General features: G+C 43.4%; 1 protein-coding gene across 1 annotated transcript in view; it reads left to right on the top strand.

The window, feature by feature from the left end:
* The window catches only part of tspearb (thrombospondin-type laminin G domain and EAR repeats b), a 46,108-nt gene extending 28,193 nt beyond the window's left edge, over positions 1–17,915 (top strand). Inside the window, exons 8-11 of the mRNA XM_052523282.1 lie at positions 568–800; positions 11,657–11,835; positions 13,978–14,079; positions 16,473–17,915. Of these exons, the coding sequence (XP_052379242.1) occupies positions 568–800; positions 11,657–11,835; positions 13,978–14,079; positions 16,473–16,626 (668 nt within the window). The 3' untranslated portion in view covers positions 16,627–17,915. The remainder of the gene's footprint in view (positions 1–567; positions 801–11,656; positions 11,836–13,977; positions 14,080–16,472) is intronic.
* The last annotated feature ends 3,122 nt before the right edge of the window (positions 17,916–21,037 follow it).

Below are 21,037 nucleotides of genomic sequence, written 5' to 3'. Positions count from 1 at the left end.
TGTCTTGGGGGTATGATATAAAATGCTAACCTCCCCTGTTATTGTAATGGTGAGAGGTTAGCATGTCTTGGGGGTATGATATAAAATGCTAACCTCCCCTGTTATTGTAATGGTGAGAGGTTAGCATGTCATGGTGGTATGATATAAAATGCTAACCTCCCCTGTTATTGTAATGGTGAGAGGTTAGCATGTCTTGGGGGTATGATATAAAATGCTAACCTCCCCTGTTATTGTAATGGTGAGAGGTTAGCATGTCATGGCGGTATGATATAAAATGCTAACCTCCCCTGTTATTGTAATGGTGAGAGGTTAGCATGTCTTGGGGGTATGATATAAAATGCTAACCTCCCCTGTTATTGTAATGGTGAGAGGTTAGCATGTCTTGGGAGTATGATATAACATGCTAACCTCCCCTGTTATTGTAATGTTGAGAGGTTAGCATGTCTTGGAGGTATGATATAACATGCTGACCTCCCCTGACACTATTGGCCATATTTTTTGTCTTGATGAAAGGCTGAAAGGTACAGTTTGTGCTGTGGTATACAATCCCGTCCGTGTATTTTATAGGTGACAACAATCACAACATCGACAGTGTGATTTACCGGTGGAACCCGGGGACCAAGGTGTTTGAGGTGAATCAGACCCTCGAGACTTCTGGGGCCTACGACTGGGAGTTCTTTTCCGTGGGTCCATACCACTTCCTGGTGGTGGCCAACACTTTCGATGGAATATCCACCAACATCAACTCCACCATATACATCTGGCTGGGAGGAATGTTCCAGCCGTTTCAATACATCAAGGTGAGATGGTCCAGTTAGCGGCTACGAGGCATAGCTTAGGGCGGCAAAAATCACCGGTTGGAAGTGCTCCTTCTGTAGCTCAGTTGGTAGAGCATGGCGCTTGTAACGCCAGGGTGGTGGGTTCGATTCCCGGGACCACCCATACGTAGAATGTATGCACACATGACTGTAAGTCGCTTTGGATAAAAGCGTCTGCTAAATGGCATATATATTATTATTATTATAAGTTTCCCCTGGAATTTAGAAGAAAGAAGCAAGGAAATAATAATGGAATTAAGATAATTGTCCAATTGGGATTTCTGGAAAAACCTGGGGGATTTGGGGAAAGTTACCAGTTCATTTTAAAATTCCGTTTAGTTCTGGGTTTTACTGCTCAATTCACAGTTTGTGCCGTTTCTCTACAGATGTTTTTTTCTCTGTTGTCCAACTCCTTATAGTTAAAGATTCACTATGCAGAAATCGCTCCGTCATTTCCTCTTTGCTAAAATTGTAATAGTTTGCCTAATTTCAGTTAGCAGTCATTTTGTGGAGAATCATTGTACCATCTAAACCGCAGCAAAATATATTTTCCCTAACCAAAAAATGGCATATTCAGCTATTTAAAAGTGAAAGCCACAAAAACTTAACTTCAGAACAGGAAGTATATAAATAGCACACAGAGAACAGATCTACTGTTATTAGACATGCTTTCAACTGCATGCAAAGATCTATAAATCACATTTCTATGTGAATTTGGTCAGGTCGCCCAAAAACGTACATATGGTAGCTTTAAGTGCAATAAAAGTGGTAATTAACTACTGGAGAGAGGAGGAAGAGAGAGGAGAGAGGAGGAGAGAGGAGAGAGGAAAGAGGAGGAGGTGGAGAGAGAAGGAGGAGGAGAGAGAAGGAGAGAGGAGGAGAGTGGAAAGAGTAGAGAGGAGGTGGAGAGAAAAGAGAGGTGGAGAGGAGGAAGAGGAGAGAGGAAAGAGGAGGAGAGAGAAGAGAGGAGGAGGAGGAGAGAGGAGGAGAGAGGAAAAGGAGAAGGAATAATCTGGGAGGTGGGAAGATACTCAGCTCCTCTGGCTGTGAACCTCGTCTCCAGCTGTAACCTCAGTCAGTCAGACACGCTGCAGGGCATTAGAGGGCAGACTGACTTCACCACACAGAAATAACATCATGCAGACTCAGAGGTTTACTTCTTAGTCTTGCTCATCACGATAAGAAGCCTGGATAAATCAAGGCTAGACTCAGAGTCGATACTCTGTAGCTTTCTTTATGATAGAATCATCAGCTGTGTGGAGCTCCCCACATTGTTACTCATCGAAAATATAAATGATTGTAAACTCAAAAGGAATAAATTAAGTTGAATCCCTCTTAGGAAATTGATCTTATCCGGCCATTGACAAACAGGTATGAACCTGATCTCTGAACGGGTTTATTAATGTTAACTGAAATGGAATATGCGGCCTAGCTGTCCCCGACCTAGCTAGGCTAGCTGCCCCCGACCTAGCTGCCCCCGACCTAGCTAGGCTAGCTGCCCCCGACCTAGCTGCCCCCGACCTAGCTGCCCCGACCTAGCTAGGCTAGCTGCCCCCACCTAGCTGCCCCCGACCTAGCTGCCCCCGACCTAGCTAGGCTAGCTGCCCCGACCTAGCTGCCCCCGACCTAGCTAGGCTAGCTGCCCCCGACCTAGCTAGGCTAGCTGCCCCCGACCTAGCTAGGCTAGCTGCCCCGACCTAGCTGCCCCGACCCAGCTAGGCTAGCTGCCCCCGACCTAGCTAGGCTAGCTGCCCCCGGCCTAGCTGCCCCCGACCTAGCTAGGCTAGCTGCCCCCGACCTAGCTGCCCCCGACCTAGCTAGGCTAGCTGCCCCCGACCTAGCTAGGCTAGCTGCCCCCGGCCTAGCTGCCCCCGACCTAGCTAGGCTAGCTGCCCCGACCTAGCTGCCCCCGGCCTAGCTGCCCCCGGCCTAGCTAGGCTAGCTGCCTCCGACCCTGCGCTGATCCTTTGAATACAGAGATGATAGATGGCATTTAGTATACATGACAAAAGTACAGACAGTGTTTCACCTCCTGCTCTATACCTGTTGACTCAGTGCAATCACAATCACTCTCGAAGATATCACTCTCTAAAACATCACAGCTCTGTGTTTATGGCTCTGTGGGGTTTTTTCTTCGATGGTTTCAGTCTGTTGTGACCGTTTAATGCTCTAGGAGAAAATAGTTTCCTTGACTGCTGTCCAACAGAAGGCTGTTGTGGTTCTAGGTCTGTGTCCCAAACGCGCCCTATTCCCTATATAAGTGCATTATGGTTGACCAGGGCTCATAGGGACTAGGGTGCCACCTGGGACTGAGTCTTAAAGCTGCCTATAGAAGGATGTATCAATAGACCTCTACCTCTGCTGTACGGTTTGAAAGCAAGCAGGGTATAATTAACGAGTGAAGTACAAGTTAAATCACTTATCATCCTGTGTACATATCAACAGTAGACTGTAGTCGGTAGATGTTAGACATCAGAAAGACGTTTGGTGTCTGAGCTCGGGGGGGAAATTCCAGCCCGGTTCGTTACGCTTGGCTGTTTTGACAAGTTATTTTGGGTGGGTCAAAGAAGGTACATCCCAAATAGCACTTTTAAACCCCTACATTCCCCATGTGCCCGGGTCAAAACTAGTGCACTAATATATGGATTAGGGTGCCATTTGGTATGCAGCCAGAGACTTCACAGCTTTATGACATCAGACTGTTACTCTAGTTCTCCTCTCAGACAGAGACTTCACAGCTTTATGACATCAGACTGTTACTCTAGTTCTCCTGGCAGACAGAGACTTCACAGCTTTATGACATCAGACTGTTACTCTAGTTCTCCTCTCAGACAGAGACTTCACAGCTTTATAACATCAGACTGTTACTCTAGTTCTCCTGGCAGACAGAGACTTCACAGCTTTATGACATCAGACTGTTACTCTAGTTCTCCCCTCAGACAGAGACTTCACAGCTTTATGACATCAGACTGTTACTCTAGTTCTCCTGGCAGCCAGACACTTCACAGCTTTATGACATCAGACTGTTACTCTAGTTCTCCCCTCAGACAGAGACTTCACAGCTTTATAACATCAGACTGTTACTCTAGTTCTCCCCTCAGACAGAGACTTCACAGCTTTATGACATCAGACTGTTACTCTAGTTCTCCTGGCAGACAGAGACTTCACAGCTTTATAACATCAGACTGTTACTCTAGTTCTCCCCTCAGACAGAGACTTCACAGCTTTATGACATCAGACTGTTACTCTAGTTCTCCTGGCAGACAGAGACTTCACAGCTTTATGACATCAGACTGTTACTCTAGTTCTCCCCTCAGACAGAGACTTCACAGCTTTATAACATCAGACTGTTACTCTAGTTCTCCCCTCAGACAGAGACTTCACAGCTTTATGACATCAGACTGTTACTCTAGTTCTCCCCTCAGACAGAGACTTCACAGCTTTATAACATCAGACTGTTACTCTAGTTCTCCCCTCAGACAGAGACTTCACAGCTTTATGACATCAGACTGTTACTCTAGTTCTCCCCTCAGACAGAGACTTCACAGCTTTATGACATCAGACTGTTACTCTAGTTCTCCCCTCAGACAGAGACTTCACAGCTTTATAACATCAGACTGTTACTCTAGTTCTCCCTCAGACAGAGACTTCACAGCTTTATGACATCAGACTGTTACTCTAGTTCTCCCTCAGACAGAGACTTCACAGCTTTATGACATCAGACTGTTACTCTAGTTCTCCCCTCAGACAGAGACTTCACAGCTTTATAACATCAGACTGTTACTCTAGTTCTCCCCTCAGACAGAGACTTCACAGCTTTATGACATCAGACTGTTACTCTAGTTCTCCCCTCAGACAGAGACTTCACAGCTTTATGTCATCAGACTGTTACTCTAGTTCACCCCTCAGACAGAGACTTCACAGCTTTATGACATCAGACTGTTACTCTAGTTCTCCCCTCAGACAGAGACTTCACAGCTTTATGACATCAGACTGTTACTCTAGTTCTCCTGGCAGACAGAGACTTCACAGCTTTATAACATCAGACTGTTACTCTAGTTCTCCTGGCAGACAGAGACTTCACAGCTTTATGACATCAGACTGTTACTCTAGTTCTCCTGGCAGACAGAGACTTCACAGCTTTATAACATCAGACTGTTACTCTAGTTCTCCTGGCAGACAGAGACTTCACAGCTTTATGACATCAGACTGTTACTCTAGTTCTCCTGGCAGACAGAGACTTCACAGCTTTATAACATCAGACTGTTACTCTAGTTCTCCCCTCAGACAGAGACTTCACAGCTTTATGACATCAGACTGTTACTCTAGTTCTCCCCTCAGACAGAGACTTCACAGCTTTATGACATCAGACTGTTACTCTAGTTCTCCTGGCAGACAGAGACTTCACAGCTTTATGACATCAGACTGTTACTCTAGTTCTCCCCTCAGACAGAGACTTCACAGCTTTATGACATCAGACTGTTACTCTAGTTCTCCTGGCAGACAGAGACTTCACAGCTTTATGACATCAGACTGTTACTCTAGTTCTCCCTCAGACAGAGACTTCACAGCTTTATGACATCAGACTGTTACTCTAGTTCTACCCTCAGACAGAGACTTCACAGCTTTATGACATCAGACTGTTACTCTAGTTCTCCCCTCAGACAGAGACTTCACAGCTTTATAACATCAGACTGTTACTCTAGTTCTCCCCTCAGACAGAGACTTCACAGTTTTATGACATCAGACTGTTACTCTAGTTCTCCCCTCAGACAGAGACTTCACAGCTTTATGACATCAGACTGTTACTCTAGTTCTCCTGGCAGACAGAGACTTCACAGCTTTATGACATCAGACTGTTACTCTAGTTCTCCCCTCAGACAGAGACTTCACAGCTTTATAACATCAGACTGTTACTCTAGTTCTCCCCTCAGACAGAGACTTCACAGCTTTATGACATCAGACTGTTACTCTAGTTCTCCCCTCAGACAGAGACTTCACAGCTTTATGACATCAGACTGTTACTCTAGTTCTCCTGGCAGACAGAGACTTCACAGCTTTATGACATCAGACTGTTACTCTAGTTCTCCTGGCAGACAGAGACTTCACAGCTTTATGACATCAGACTGTTACTCTAGTTCTCCCTCAGACAGAGACTTCACAGCTTTATGACATCAGACTGTTACTCTAGTTCTCCCCCTCAGACAGAGACTTCACAGCTTTATGACATCAGACTGTTACTCTAGTTCTCCCCTCAGACAGAGACTTCACAGCTTTATGACATCAGACTGTTACTCTAGTTCTCCCTCAGACAGAGACTTCACAGCTTTATGACATCAGACTGTTACTCTAGTTCTCCCCTCAGACAGAGACTTCACAGCTTTATGACATCAGACTGTTACTCTAGTTCTCCCTCAGACAGAGACTTCACAGCTTTATAACATCAGACTGTTACTCTAGTTCTCCCCTCAGACAGAGACTTCACAGCTTTATAACATCAGACTGTTACTCTAGTTCTCCCTTCAGACAGAGACTTCACAGCTTTATGACATCAGACTGTTACTCTAGTTCTCCCCTCAGACAGAGACTTCACAGCTTTATAACATCAGACTGTTACTCTAGTTCTCCCTCAGACAGAGACTTCACAGCTTTATGACATCAGACTGTTACTCTAGTTCTCCTGGCAGACAGAGACTTCACAGCTTTATGACATCAGACTGTTACTCTAGTTCTCCCTCAGACAGAGACTTCACAGCTTTATAACATCAGACTGTTACTCTAGTTCTCCCCTCAGACAGAGACTTCACAGCTTTATAACATCAGACTGTTACTCTAGTTCTCCCCTCAGACAGAGACTTCACAGCTTTATGACATCAGACTGTTACTCTAGTTCTCCTGGCAGACAGAGACTTCACAGCTTTATGACATCAGACTGTTACTCTAGTTCTCCCCTCAGACAGAGACTTCACAGCTTTATGACATCAGACTGTTACTCTAGTTCTCCTGGCAGACAGAGACTTCACAGCTTTATGACATCAGACTGTTACTCTAGTTCTCCCCTCAGACAGAGACTTCACAGCTTTATAACATCAGACTGTTACTCTAGTTCTCCCCTCAGACAGAGACTTCACAGCTTTATGACATCAGACTGTTACTCTAGTTCTCCTGGCAGACAGAGACTTCACAGCTTTATGACATCAGACTGTTACTCTAGTTCTCCCTCAGACAGAGACTTCACAGCTTTATAACATCAGACTGTTACTCTAGTTCTCCCCTCAGACAGAGACTTCACAGCTTTATGACATCAGACTGTTACTCTAGTTCTCCCTCAGACAGAGACTTCACAGCTTTATAACATCAGACTGTTACTCTAGTTCTCCCCTCAGACAGAGACTTCACAGCTTTATGACATCAGACTGTTACTCTAGTTCTCCCCTCAGACAGAGACTTCACAGCTTTATGTCATCAGACTGTTACTCTAGTTCACCCCTCAGACAGAGACTTCACAGCTTTATGACATCAGACTGTTACTCTAGTTCTCCCCTCAGACAGAGACTTCACAGCTTTATGACATCAGACTGTTACTCTAGTTCTCCTGGCAGACAGAGACTTCACAGCTTTATAACATCAGACTGTTACTCTAGTTCTCCTGGCAGACAGAGACTTCACAGCTTTATGACATCAGACTGTTACTCTAGTTCTCCTGGCAGACAGAGACTTCACAGCTTTATAACATCAGACTGTTACTCTAGTTCTCCTGGCAGACAGAGACTTCACAGCTTTATGACATCAGACTGTTACTCTAGTTCTCCTGGCAGACAGAGACTTCACAGCTTTATAACATCAGACTGTTACTCTAGTTCTCCCCTCAGACAGAGACTTCACAGCTTTATGACATCAGACTGTTACTCTAGTTCTCCCCTCAGACAGAGACTTCACAGCTTTATGACATCAGACTGTTACTCTAGTTCTCCTGGCAGACAGAGACTTCACAGCTTTATGACATCAGACTGTTACTCTAGTTCTCCCCTCAGACAGAGACTTCACAGCTTTATGACATCAGACTGTTACTCTAGTTCTCCTGGCAGACAGAGACTTCACAGCTTTATGACATCAGACTGTTACTCTAGTTCTCCCCTCAGACAGAGACTTCACAGCTTTATGACATCAGACTGTTACTCTAGTTCTACCCTCAGACAGAGACTTCACAGCTTTATGACATCAGACTGTTACTCTAGTTCTCCCCTCAGACAGAGACTTCACAGCTTTATAACATCAGACTGTTACTCTAGTTCTCCCCTCAGACAGAGACTTCACAGTTTTATGACATCAGACTGTTACTCTAGTTCTCCCCTCAGACAGAGACTTCACAGCTTTATGACATCAGACTGTTACTCTAGTTCTCCTGGCAGACAGAGACTTCACAGCTTTATGACATCAGACTGTTACTCTAGTTCTCCCCTCAGACAGAGACTTCACAGCTTTATAACATCAGACTGTTACTCTAGTTCTCCCCTCAGACAGAGACTTCACAGCTTTATGACATCAGACTGTTACTCTAGTTCTCCCCTCAGACAGAGACTTCACAGCTTTATGACATCAGACTGTTACTCTAGTTCTCCTGGCAGACAGAGACTTCACAGCTTTATGACATCAGACTGTTACTCTAGTTCTCCTGGCAGACAGAGACTTCACAGCTTTATGACATCAGACTGTTACTCTAGTTCTCCCCTCAGACAGAGACTTCACAGCTTTATGACATCAGACTGTTACTCTAGTTCTCCCCTCAGACAGAGACTTCACAGCTTTATGACATCAGACTGTTACTCTAGTTCTCCCCTCAGACAGAGACTTCACAGCTTTATGACATCAGACTGTTACTCTAGTTCTCCCCTCAGACAGAGACTTCACAGCTTTATGACATCAGACTGTTACTCTAGTTCTCCCCTCAGACAGAGACTTCACAGCTTTATGACATCAGACTGTTACTCTAGTTCTCCCCTCAGACAGAGACTTCACAGCTTTATAACATCAGACTGTTACTCTAGTTCTCCCCTCAGACAGAGACTTCACAGCTTTATAACATCAGACTGTTACTCTAGTTCTCCCTTCAGACAGAGACTTCACAGCTTTATGACATCAGACTGTTACTCTAGTTCTCCCCTCAGACAGAGACTTCACAGCTTTATAACATCAGACTGTTACTCTAGTTCTCCCCTCAGACAGAGACTTCACAGCTTTATGACATCAGACTGTTACTCTAGTTCTCCTGGCAGACAGAGACTTCACAGCTTTATGACATCAGACTGTTACTCTAGTTCTCCCCTCAGACAGAGACTTCACAGCTTTATAACATCAGACTGTTACTCTAGTTCTCCCCTCAGACAGAGACTTCACAGCTTTATAACATCAGACTGTTACTCTAGTTCTCCCCTCAGACAGAGACTTCACAGCTTTATGACATCAGACTGTTACTCTAGTTCTCCTGGCAGACAGAGACTTCACAGCTTTATGACATCAGACTGTTACTCTAGTTCTCCCCTCAGACAGAGACTTCACAGCTTTATGACATCAGACTGTTACTCTAGTCCTCCTGGCAGACAGACTAGATGTCCTGTGCATAACACCACATGATGAAACCACCAATCATTACTCAAGCTGTTTCTTCTCCAGGATATGCCCGATCTCCATCGTTGTCTGAACCTGAGCGAACGTTAACTCAGAACTGTACTGAACAAAGATATTAACGAAACATGCAACAATTTCTAAGATTTTACTGAGTTACAGTTCATATAAGGAAATCAGTCATTTGAAATGAATTCATTAGGCCCTAATCTATGGATTTCACATGACTGGGAATACAGATATGCATGTGTTGGTCACAGATTACTTTTGAACTTTTTTTTAAAAGTGGGGATGTGGATCAGAAAACCAGTCAGTATCTGGTGTGAAAAGGATTTGTCTCAAGCGGCGTCTCCTTCTCTGTCAGGTAGACGCTGGGAGTCAGAAAACAAGGTGGTGAGTTTAGTAATAAACGGAACACAGAACAAACACCAGTAGTGTACAGACATGAAACACTGACTGGGGAAAGAACCTAACGGAGGGCCAGGTACAGGGGAGCTAATACGTGAGGTAATGGAGTCCAGGTGTGCGTAATGATGACGTAATGTTTGATGCCAGGTGTGCGTAATGATGGATCCCAGGACTGGTGGTTAGTATCCCGGCAACGCCGGAGGGGAGGAGCCGTGACATTCACAGTAAACCAGGCAGTATCTGGTGTGACCACCATTTGCCTCATGCAGCGAGACAACATCTCCTTCACATAGAGTTGATTAGGCTGTTGATTGATCAGACTGTTGATTGATCAGGCTGTTGATTGATCAGGTTGTTGATTGATCAGGCTGTTGATTGATCAGGCTGTTGATTGATCAGGTTGTTGATTGATCAGGCTGTTGATTGATCAGGTTGTTGATTGATCAGGCTGTTGATTGATCAGACTGTTGATTGATCAGGTTGTTGATTGATCAGGTTGTTGATTGATCAGGCTGTTGATTGATCAGACTGTTGATTGATCAGGTTGTTGATTGATCAGGCTGTTGATTGATCAGGCTGTTGATTAATCAGGCTATTGATTGATCAGGCTGTTGATTGATCAGGTTGTTGATTGATCAGGCTGTTGATTGATCAGGTTGTTGATTGATCAGGCTGTTGATTGATCAGGCTGTTGATTGATCAGGCTGTTGATTGATCAGGTTGTTGATTGATCAGGCTGTTGATTGATCAGGCTGTTGATTGATCAGGTTGTTGATTGATCAGGCTGTTGATTGATCAGGTTGTTGATTGATCAGGCTGTTGATTCATCAGGTTGTTGATTGATCAGGCTGTTGATTCATCAGGTTGTTGATTGATCAGACTGTTGATTCATCAGGTTGTTGATTGATCAGACTGTTGATTGTGGCCTGTTGAATGTTGTCCCACTCCTCTTCAATGACTGTGTGAAGTTGCTGGATGTTGACAGGAACTGGAACACGCTGTCATACAGGTCGATCCAGAGCATCCCAAACATGCTCAATGGGTGACATGTCTGAGTATACAGGCCATGGAAGAACTGGGACATGTTCAGCTTCCAGGAATTGTGTCCAGATCCTTTCAACATGGGGCTGTGCATTATCCTGCTGAAACATGAGGTGATGGCGGTGGATGAATGGCACATCAATGGGCCTCAGGATCTCATCACAGTATCTCTGTGCATTATCATGCTGAAACACGAGGTGATGGCGGTGGATGAATGGCACATCAATGGGCCTCAGGATCTCATCACAGTATCTCTGTGCATTATCCTGCTGAAACATGAGGTGATGGCGGTGGATGAATGGCACATCAATGGGCCTCAGGATCTCATCACAGTATCTCTGCATTCAAATTGCCATCGATTAAATGCAATTGTGTTCGTTGTCTGTAGCTTATGCCTGCCCCATACCATAACCCCACCATGGGCCACTCTGTTCACAATGTTGACATCAGCAAGCCGCTTGCCCACACAACGCCCTACACATGGTCTATGGTCGCTCGCTCCCTCAACTTTACACATCTGTGCCATTGTGTTGCACATTTTAAAGTGGCCTTTTATTGTCTCCAGCACAGGGTGCACCTGTGTAATAATCATGCTGTTTAATCAGCTTCTTGATCTGCCACACCTGTCAGGTGGATGGATTATCTTGGCAAAGGAGAAATGCTCACTAACAGGGATGTATGCACATGTGAGAGAAATACGCTTTTGTGTGTATTTTTACTGACCTTGAACCTTCTCCTTGACCCCTAACCTCTGACCCCTGCAGACGGTGGGAGCGACGGACTGGGAGATGTTCCAGGTCAAGGATCGGTACTTCCTGGCGGTGGCTAACGGCCAGAAACTGAACGAGAGAGGCCCTAGTCACTACAACATCAACTCAACCATCTACGAACTGAACGTGATCACACAGACCTTCGTTAAGTTCCAGGACATCGTCACAAACAGGTCAGTCCACAAACAGGTCAGTCCACAAACAGGTCAGTCCACAAACAGGTCAGTCCACAAACAGGTCAGTCCACAAACAGGTCAGTCCACAAACAGGTTAGTCCACAAACAGGTCAGTCCACAAACAGGTCAGTCCACAAACAGGTCAGTCCACAAACAGGTCAGTCCACAAACAGGTCAGTCCACAAACAGGTCAGTCCACAAACAGGTCAGTCCACAAACAGGTTAGTCCACAAACAGGTCAGTCCACAAACAGGTCAGTCCACAAACAGGTCAGTCCACAAACAGGTCAGTCCACAAACAGGTCAGTCCACAAACAGGTCAGTCCACAAACAGGTTAGTCCACAAACAGGTCAGTCCACAAACAGGTTAGTCCACAAACAGGTCAGTCCACAAACAGGTTAGTCCACAAACAGGTCAGTCCACAAACAGGTCAGTCCACAAACAGGTTAGTCCACAAACAGGTCAGTCCACAAACAGGTCAGTCCACAAACAGGTCAGTCCACAAACAGGTTAGTCCACAAACAGGTCAGTCCACAAACAGGTTAGTCCACAAACAGGTTAGTCCACAAACAGGTCAGTCCACAAACAGGTCAGTCCACAAACAGGTTAGTCCACAAACAGGTCAGTCCACAAACAGGTCAGTCCACAAACAGGTTAGTCCACAAACAGGTCAGTCCACAAACAGGTTAGTCCACAAACAGGTCAGTCCACAAACAGGTCAGTCCACAAACAGGTCAGTCCACAAACAGGTCAGTCCACAAACAGGTCAGTCCACAAACAGGTCAGTCCACAAACAGGTTAGTCCACAAACAGGTCAGTCCACAAACAGGTTAGTCCACAAACAGGTTAGTCCACAAACAGGTCAGTCCACAAACAGGTTAGTCCACAAACAGGTCAGTCCACAAACAGGTCAGTCCACAAACAGGTCAGTCCACAAACAGGTCAGTCCACAAACAGGTTAGTCCACAAACAGGTCAGTCCACAAACAGGTTAGTCCACAAACAGGTTAGTCCACAAACAGGTCAGTCCACAAACAGGTCAGTCCACAAACAGGTTAGTCCACAAACAGGTTAGTCCACAAACAGGTTAGTCCACAGACAGGTCAGTCCACAAACAGGTTAGTCCACAAACAGGTCAGTCCACAAACAGGTTAGTCCACAAACAGGTCAGTCCACAAACAGGTCAGTCCACAAACAGGTCAGTCCACAAACAGGTTAGTCCACAAACAGGTTAGTCCACAAACAGGTTAGTCCACAAACAGGTCAGTCCACAAACAGTTCAGTCCACAAACAGGTTAGTCCACAAACAGGTTAGTCCACAAACAGGTCAGTCCACAAACAGGTTAGTCCACAAACAGGTTAGTCCACAAACAGGTTAGTCCACAAACAGGTCAGTCCACAAACAGGTTAGTCCACAAACAGGTCAGTCCACAAACAGGTCAGTCCACAAACAGGTCAGTCCACAAACAGGTTAGTCCACAAACAGGTCAGTCCACAAAGAGGTCAGTCCACAAACAGGTCAGTCCACAAACAGGTTAGTCCACAAACAGGTTAGTCCACAAACAGGTTCGTCCACAAACAGGTTAGTCCACAAACAGGTTAGTCCACAAACAGGTCAGTCCACAAACAGGTCAGTCCACAAACAGGTCAGTCCACAAACAGGTCAGTCCACAAACAGGTCAGTCCACAAACAGGTCAGTCCACAAACAGGTCAGTCCACAAACAGGTCAGTCCACAAACAGGTCAGTCCACTGAGCCACACCAGAGGGCATTCAGTTCTCTATAAAAGCCTTGCTTTGTCCTTTACAACGTATTCTTTACCTCTTTGTCCTCTCTCCAATTCAATTTAAACAACTTACAAACCTGGCACACACCTGGTACACACCTGGTACAAACCTGGTACACTCCTGGTACACTCCTGGTATACCCCTGGTACAAACCTGGTACACACCCGGTACACTCCTGGTACACCCCTGGTACACTCCTGGTACACTCCTGGTACACCCTTGGTACACCCCTGGTGCACACCTGGTACACTCCTGGTACACACCTGGTACCTGGTACACACCTGGTACACACCCGGTATACACCCGGTATACACCTGGTGCCTAAACACTCCACTGTGGTTTAATCTTTGCAGTGCGGTGGACTGGGAATTCTTCTCGGTGGGTGAAGAGAAGTTCCTTGTTGTGGCCAATTCTCACGATGGATCCTCGTATTCTTTAAACAGTGTTATATACAGGTGAGGTACTCTTTTATACAGTGTTATATACAGGTGAGGTACTCTTTTAAATAGTGTTATATACAGGTGAGGTGCTCTTTTAAACAGTGTTATATACAGGTGAGGTACTCTTTTATACAGTGTTATATACAGGTGAGGTACTCTTTTAAACAGTGTTATATACAGGTGAGGTACTCTTTTAAACTGTGTTATATACAGGTGAGGTACTCTTTTAAACAGTGTTATATACAGGTGAGGTACTCTTTTATACAGTGTTATATACTGGTGAGGTACTCTTTTAAACAGTGTTATATACAGGTGAGGTACTCTTTTATACAGTGTTATATACAGGTGAGGTACTCTTTTAAACAGTGTTATATACAGGTGAGGTACTCTTTTATACAGTGTTATATACAGGTGAGGTACTCTTTTAAACAGTGTTATATACAGGTGAGGTACTCTTTTAAACAGTGTTATATACAGGTGAGGTGCTCTTTTAAACAGTGTTATATACAGGTGAGGTGCTCTTTTAAACAGTGTTATATACAGGTGAGGTACTCTTTTAAACAGTGTTATATACAGGTGAGGTACTCTTTTAAACAGTGTTATATACAGGTGAGGTACTCTTTTAAACAGTGTTATATACAGGTGAGGTACTCTTTTAAACAGTGTTATATACAGGTGAGGTACTCTTTTATACAGTGTTATATACAGGTGAGGTACTCTTTTAAACAGTGTTATATACAGGTGAGGTACTCTTTTATACAGTGTTATATACAGGTGAGGTACTCTTTTAAACAGTGTTATATACAGGTGAGGTACTCTTTTAAACAGTGTTATATACAGGTGAGGTGCTCTTTTAAACAGTGTTATATACAGGTGAGGTACTCTTTTAAACAGTGTTATATACAGGTGAGGTACTCTTTTAAACAGTGTTATATACAGGTGAGGTACTCTTTTAAACAGTGTTATATACAGGTGAGGTACTCTTTTAAATAGTGTTATATACAGGTGAGGTGCTCTTTTATACAGTGTTATATACAGGTGAGGTACTCTTTTAAACAGTGTTATATACAGGTGAGGTACTCTTTTAAACAGTGTTATATACAGGTGAGGTACTCTTTTAAACAGTGTTATATACAGGTGAGGTACTCTTTTAAACAGTGTTATATACAGGTGAGGTACTCTTTTAAATAGTGTTATATACAGGTGAGGTGCTCTTTTATACAGTGTTATATACAGGTGAGGTACTCTTTTAAACAGTGTTATATACAGGTGAGGTACTCTTTTAAACAGTGTTATATACAGGTGAGGTACTCTTTTATACAGTGTAATATACAGGTGAGGTACTCTTTTATACAGTGTTATATACAGGTGAGGTACTCTTTTAAACAGTGTTATATACAGGTGAGGTACTCTTTTAAACAGTGTTATATACAGGTGAGGTACTCTTTTAAACAGTGTTATATACAGGTGAGGTGCTCTTTTATACAGTGTTATATACAGGTGAGGTACTCTTTTAAACAGTGTTATATACAGGTGAGGTACTCTTTTAAACAGTGTTATATACAGGTGAGGTACTCTTTTAAACAGTGTTATATACAGGTGAGGTACTCTTTTAAATAGTGTTATATACAGGTGAGGTGCTCTTTTATACAGTGTTATATACAGGTGAGGTACTCTTTTAAACAGTGTTATATACAGGTGAGGTACTCTTTTAAACAGTGTTATATACAGGTGAGGTACTCTTTTAAACTGTGTTATATACAGGTGAGGTGCTCTTTTAAACAGTGTTATATACAGGTGAGGTACTCTTTTATACAGTGTAATATACAGGTGAGGTACTCTTTTATACAGTGTTATATACAGGTGAGGTACTCTTTTAAACAGTGTTATATACAGGTGAGGTACTCTTTTAAACTGTGTTATATACAGGTGAGGTGCTCTTTTAAACAGTGTTATATACAGGTGAGGTACTCTTTTATACAGTGTTATATACAGGTGAGGTACTCTTTTATACAGTGTTATATACAGGTGAGGTACTCTTTTAAACAGTGTTATATACAGGTGAGGTACTCTTTTAAACAGTGTTATATACAGGTGAGGTACTCTTTTAAACAGTGTTATATACAGGTGAGGTACTCTTTTAAACAGTGTTATATACAGGTGAGGTACTCTTTTAAACAGTGTTATATACAGGTGAGGTACTCTTTTAAACAGTGTTATATACAGGTGAGGTGCTCTTTTAAACAGTGTTATATACAGGTGAGGTACTCTTTTATACAGTGTTATATACAGGTATTTTATTGTGTTAAAAGTCCTTACAGTGTGGTACATGACTCAAAGGACTTTAATTAATATGAAGTGAAAACATAAATAGTTTGACCTATATTCTGCTGTGCTTGTCCCTCCAGGTGGCAGGGATATGAGGGGTTTGTCCCTATCCACTGGCTCCCAACCATCGGCTGTACGGACTGGGAATATTTCAATACCACAGCAGGATCCTTTCTCGTCTATTCTAGTGCCACCTCTCCCCTGTCTAAAGTCTTCAGACTGAAGACATACTGATTCCTCACTGTCCCTGACGCTCCACTATCTGAGCCAGTTAGAGAAACATGGTGTGGTGGAACAATGGAAGGGGAATGAATTACAGATTTTCTAGTGTTGCTGGACAGACTGGCAGGCAGACAGACCAACAGAAAGGCAGACAGACCAACAGAAAGGCAGACAGACCAACAGAAAGGCAGACAGACCAACAGAAAGGCAGACAGGCGGACATACCAACGAAAGGCAGACAGGCAGACAGATCAACAGAAAGGCAGACAGACCAACAGAAAGGCAGACAGACCAACAGAAAGGCAGACAGCCAGACAGACCAACCGAAAGGCAGACAGACAAAGGCAGACAGACCGACAAACAGACAAAGGCAGACAGACCGACAGACAGACGAAGGCAGACAGACCGACAGACAGAAAGGCCAATCGAAAGGCAGACAGACAAAGGCAGACAGACCGACAGACAGAATGGCTGACAGACAGACAAAGGCAAACAGACCAACAGAAAGGTAGGCAGACAGACCAACAGAAAGGCAGACAGACCAACAGAAAGGCAGACAGCCAGACAGACCAACAGAAAGGCAGACAGCCAGAAAGGCAGACAGCCAGAAAGACCAACCGAAAGGCAGACAGACAAAGGCAGACAGACAGACAAAGGCAGACAGACGGACAGACAGAATGGCCGACAGACAGACACAGAAAGAAAGGCAGACAGAACTGTAATTGTCTCCCCAGTTGTGTCGGAGATCCAGGCTGTGGGAGAGAATCGTGCTTTTAAAACGACGAGAGAGATGTTGCAGCAGCATCATGAGATTGTGGAAAATGAGGGAAAGAATGTGTGACGTTGGTTTGTAAACAACTTACACTATAAGAGGGACAAGTTTCAAAGTTTATTCGCCACTTGGGTACTGGAGTGGTTGTATATACAGGTCAGTACCTTATTCAATGTCCAGGGTACTGGAGTGGTGGAGGTGGGTTTATACATAAAAAGTGATTGGTCGGAGGCCTCCCGGGTGGCGCAGTGGTTAAGGGCGTAACATTTAAAATAAAATAAAAAGTGATTGTACGTAGGATGCACATAAACATGGCTGAAAGGTGACTGGTTGGTAGCAGGAATATATACATATTTATGATAATATATTAACGGTAACATAGCCATATTTATTATAATCTGCAACATTTCAACTTCTAAAATAGAGTCCTTGTAATTTACAGCATCGCTCAGTCAACAAAACATTTGCTAAAGTTGCCCAATTTAGCTGGAGGGCTGGGGAAAGATCTTTGTCGCACACAGTGCTCAAGTCTATGCCATGTTACTGTCAGTCAAAACCCCATGTTACGATCTGTTACTGTAAGCACAGAGCCAGAGCTTTGATGTTACTGAATAGCATGTTACTGTATAGCATGTTACTGTATAGCATGTTACTGAATAGCATGTTACTAGACTAGCATGTTACTGTATAGCATGTTACTGTATAGCATGTTACTGTATAGCATGTTACTGTACTGTATAGCATGTTACTGTATAGCATGTTACTGAATAGCATGTTACTGAATAGCATGTTACTGTATAGCATGTTACTGTATAGCATGTTACTGTATAGCATGTTACTGTATAGCATGTTACTGTATAGCATGTTACTGTATAGCATGTTACTGAATAGCATGTTACTGTATAGCATGTTACTGTATAGCATGTTACTGTATAGCATGTTACTGTATAGCATGTTACTGTATAGCATGTTACTGAATAGCATGTTACTGTATAGCATGTTACTGTATAGCATGTTACTGAATAGCATGTTACTGTATAGCATGTTACTGTATAGTAAAGTTGGGTCGAAGCTCTGAAGACGACAGCCATACGGTATCTTATGGAAAACATGGCCACTGTCACAGGGGAATAGATTGGATATTCAATTTAAACTAAAAAAGCAATAAGACATGTGGTTCAAAACATTTATGCCGCCGTGGGAAAACCAGATGATCATCTGGTTTTCCCTGGCTAGAGGGCGTAATTGACCGTTTCTCATTTAAATCATAAGACCACATAACCAAATTAATGTATACACCTCATATAGAATCGAAATGATTCTAAATGGTGCAATATGACCTAATAAACAGATATTTGCATAACCAAAGAAAGATAGAAACTGGCTCCAGCAGGGGGAAGAAAGAGAATATGGGAATGTGCACTGTTTCTTTGTTTGTTGTCATTTACAACTTCATATAAAGCTTGAGAGTTAAACTGAACTGCTTCAGCAAAGACTCATGGGAAAGGAGGAGTGTGTTGGTCTGGAAATAACAGCTGATTAGAAAGGTTGAGAATGAGATTCAAATGCAGGTTGTGTCAGTGGCCCTGCGCTACCAAATATAATACTGAGTCATCATTTTTGTTTCTTTTGCATTGCATTCAAATTGAAGGCTTGAATTCTTGATTGCCTCTAGAATAAACGTGCGAGTTTTATACCGTGCCATGATTTTTCAGCTGCTGTCTTGCCATTGTAATAATATAGCTCGTAAATAATTACAATATCATAATTCAAAAATAATCTCTTTTTATATGTGGTTATTTACAGTAATTTATTAGCTTCAATAGAAACATGGATGGGTTTCACACATTATGTTAAAGGAGAACATAATGCCCTGCATCGAAATATACTTGTATGGGTATCTGGCATTCATTTAATGTAAAATGAAGAAATAATAAGATATTGTCAAGGAAATGTATAGAGTCTTTCATTTGTCCTGTCTAGATAGGAATATCACAAGCAAATCAGGTGTCTATGTCTATGGTGCAGTGTATGTTAAACATGAACATGTATACTTTGTTAGACAATTCTGTGCATCTGTACTGCCTACTAATGCTATACTGTACATCCTGAAAAGATAAGCTACTGAGGATTAGCTCCTGCATTCACCACCCATGAGTGGTCTAGCTATAATGTTTGTTCCCGTAGTTCAAAATGTTGTTTTAAATAAAATATTTATACTCTTTGTTGTCTTACAATGATTTAAATACAATTTTGTGACTTTGGCCCACATACAGCTGCTCTGGTCGTCTTGTGTTTCTGTTACTGTAGAGCTGTGCCACCTGCTGGAGATATGATCAGTGATTTATATATACACTAGATGACTTGTATGGGGGTGGTGTGTTGATGCCACCGCGCCTCCATCTTGGCTCTCCCCCACCAGTGTTTTGATGCCACCGTGCCTCCATCTTGGCTCTCCCCCACCAGTGTTTTGATGCCACCGTGCCTCCATCTTGGCTCTCCCCCACCAGTGTGTTGATGCCACCGTGCCTCCATCTTGGCTCTCCCCCACCAGTGTGTTGATGCCACCGTGCCTCCATCTTGGTTCTCCCCCACCAGTGTGTTGATGCCACCGTGCCTCCATCTTGGCTCTCCCCCACCAGTGTTTTGATGCCACCGTGCCTCCATCTTGGCTCTCCCCCACCAGTGTTTTGATGCCACTGCGCCTCCATCTATCGAAGGACCCTTCTTTTGAAGGTAGGAAAGCCATCTACATGCTATCTTGATCAAAGATATTCATAACTAACTCAAGATAGTTCATCTGTGTCGTTTACAGTGGGGGCAAATGAATCATAGTGGGTAGAACAAGGTGGGCAGAGCCAAGCACGAGCTAGCGAGATCCTATTGGCGCGTTCTAGCATGTATTTGCATATTTACGTTAGGGAACGCCTCCTCTGGGAAGTGCGTGTGTGTACAAACTCAATTTGACCTTTTGCACTGCTTCTAAACAATGCCATTTTTAAAGACTTTGGCAAAGCGTCAAATCTATCAAATGTTGTGCACTGTGTTCATAACAGATATTAGTTTTGAACACAGTGCACAGCCCCAGCTGTAATCCCAGCTGTAATCCAACCTGCCCCAGCTGTAATCCCAGCTGTAATCCCAGTTGTAATATAACCTGCCCCAGCTGTAATCCAACCTGCCCCAGCTGTAATCCCAGCTGTACTCCAACCTGCCCCAGCTGTAATCCCAGCTGTAAGGGAATACCCCAGGACAAAAATGAATGGCAAGTCATTGGCATCGGACAAACCATATACACATTGGCCAATACCACCCAATTCGGCGTTGATTCATCCAAAGTGTATTGCAAATGCCATATGGCAATTGCCAGTTGTAACACTTTAAAAAAATTCAACAGGGGGCAAATGCGCTCCACCGGGGTTTTTCATATTGGATATGTAACCCAAATTAATGTCCAAAAGTAAAATTTTGAAAAAATGAAATTTTTTTCAAAAACTTATCACCCCTTAAAAAAGTGCTTTCTGGACCGTTTTTCGAAATTCTTTCGATTTTTTTGTCAATTACACATGTGTAAGAACTGTATGAATATACTTTTGTCCAATTTTATTATCATAATTTTTTTAAATTTTTTATATGCGCATAAGGAATATG

Source organism: Oncorhynchus keta, chromosome 7 (genome assembly GCF_023373465.1).
Source record: "Oncorhynchus keta strain PuntledgeMale-10-30-2019 chromosome 7, Oket_V2, whole genome shotgun sequence".
Classification (NCBI taxonomy): domain Eukaryota; kingdom Metazoa; phylum Chordata; class Actinopteri; order Salmoniformes; family Salmonidae; genus Oncorhynchus; species Oncorhynchus keta.
The sequence above is the reverse complement of the archived record's forward strand: the minus strand, read 5'-3'. Positions and strand labels throughout refer to the sequence as shown.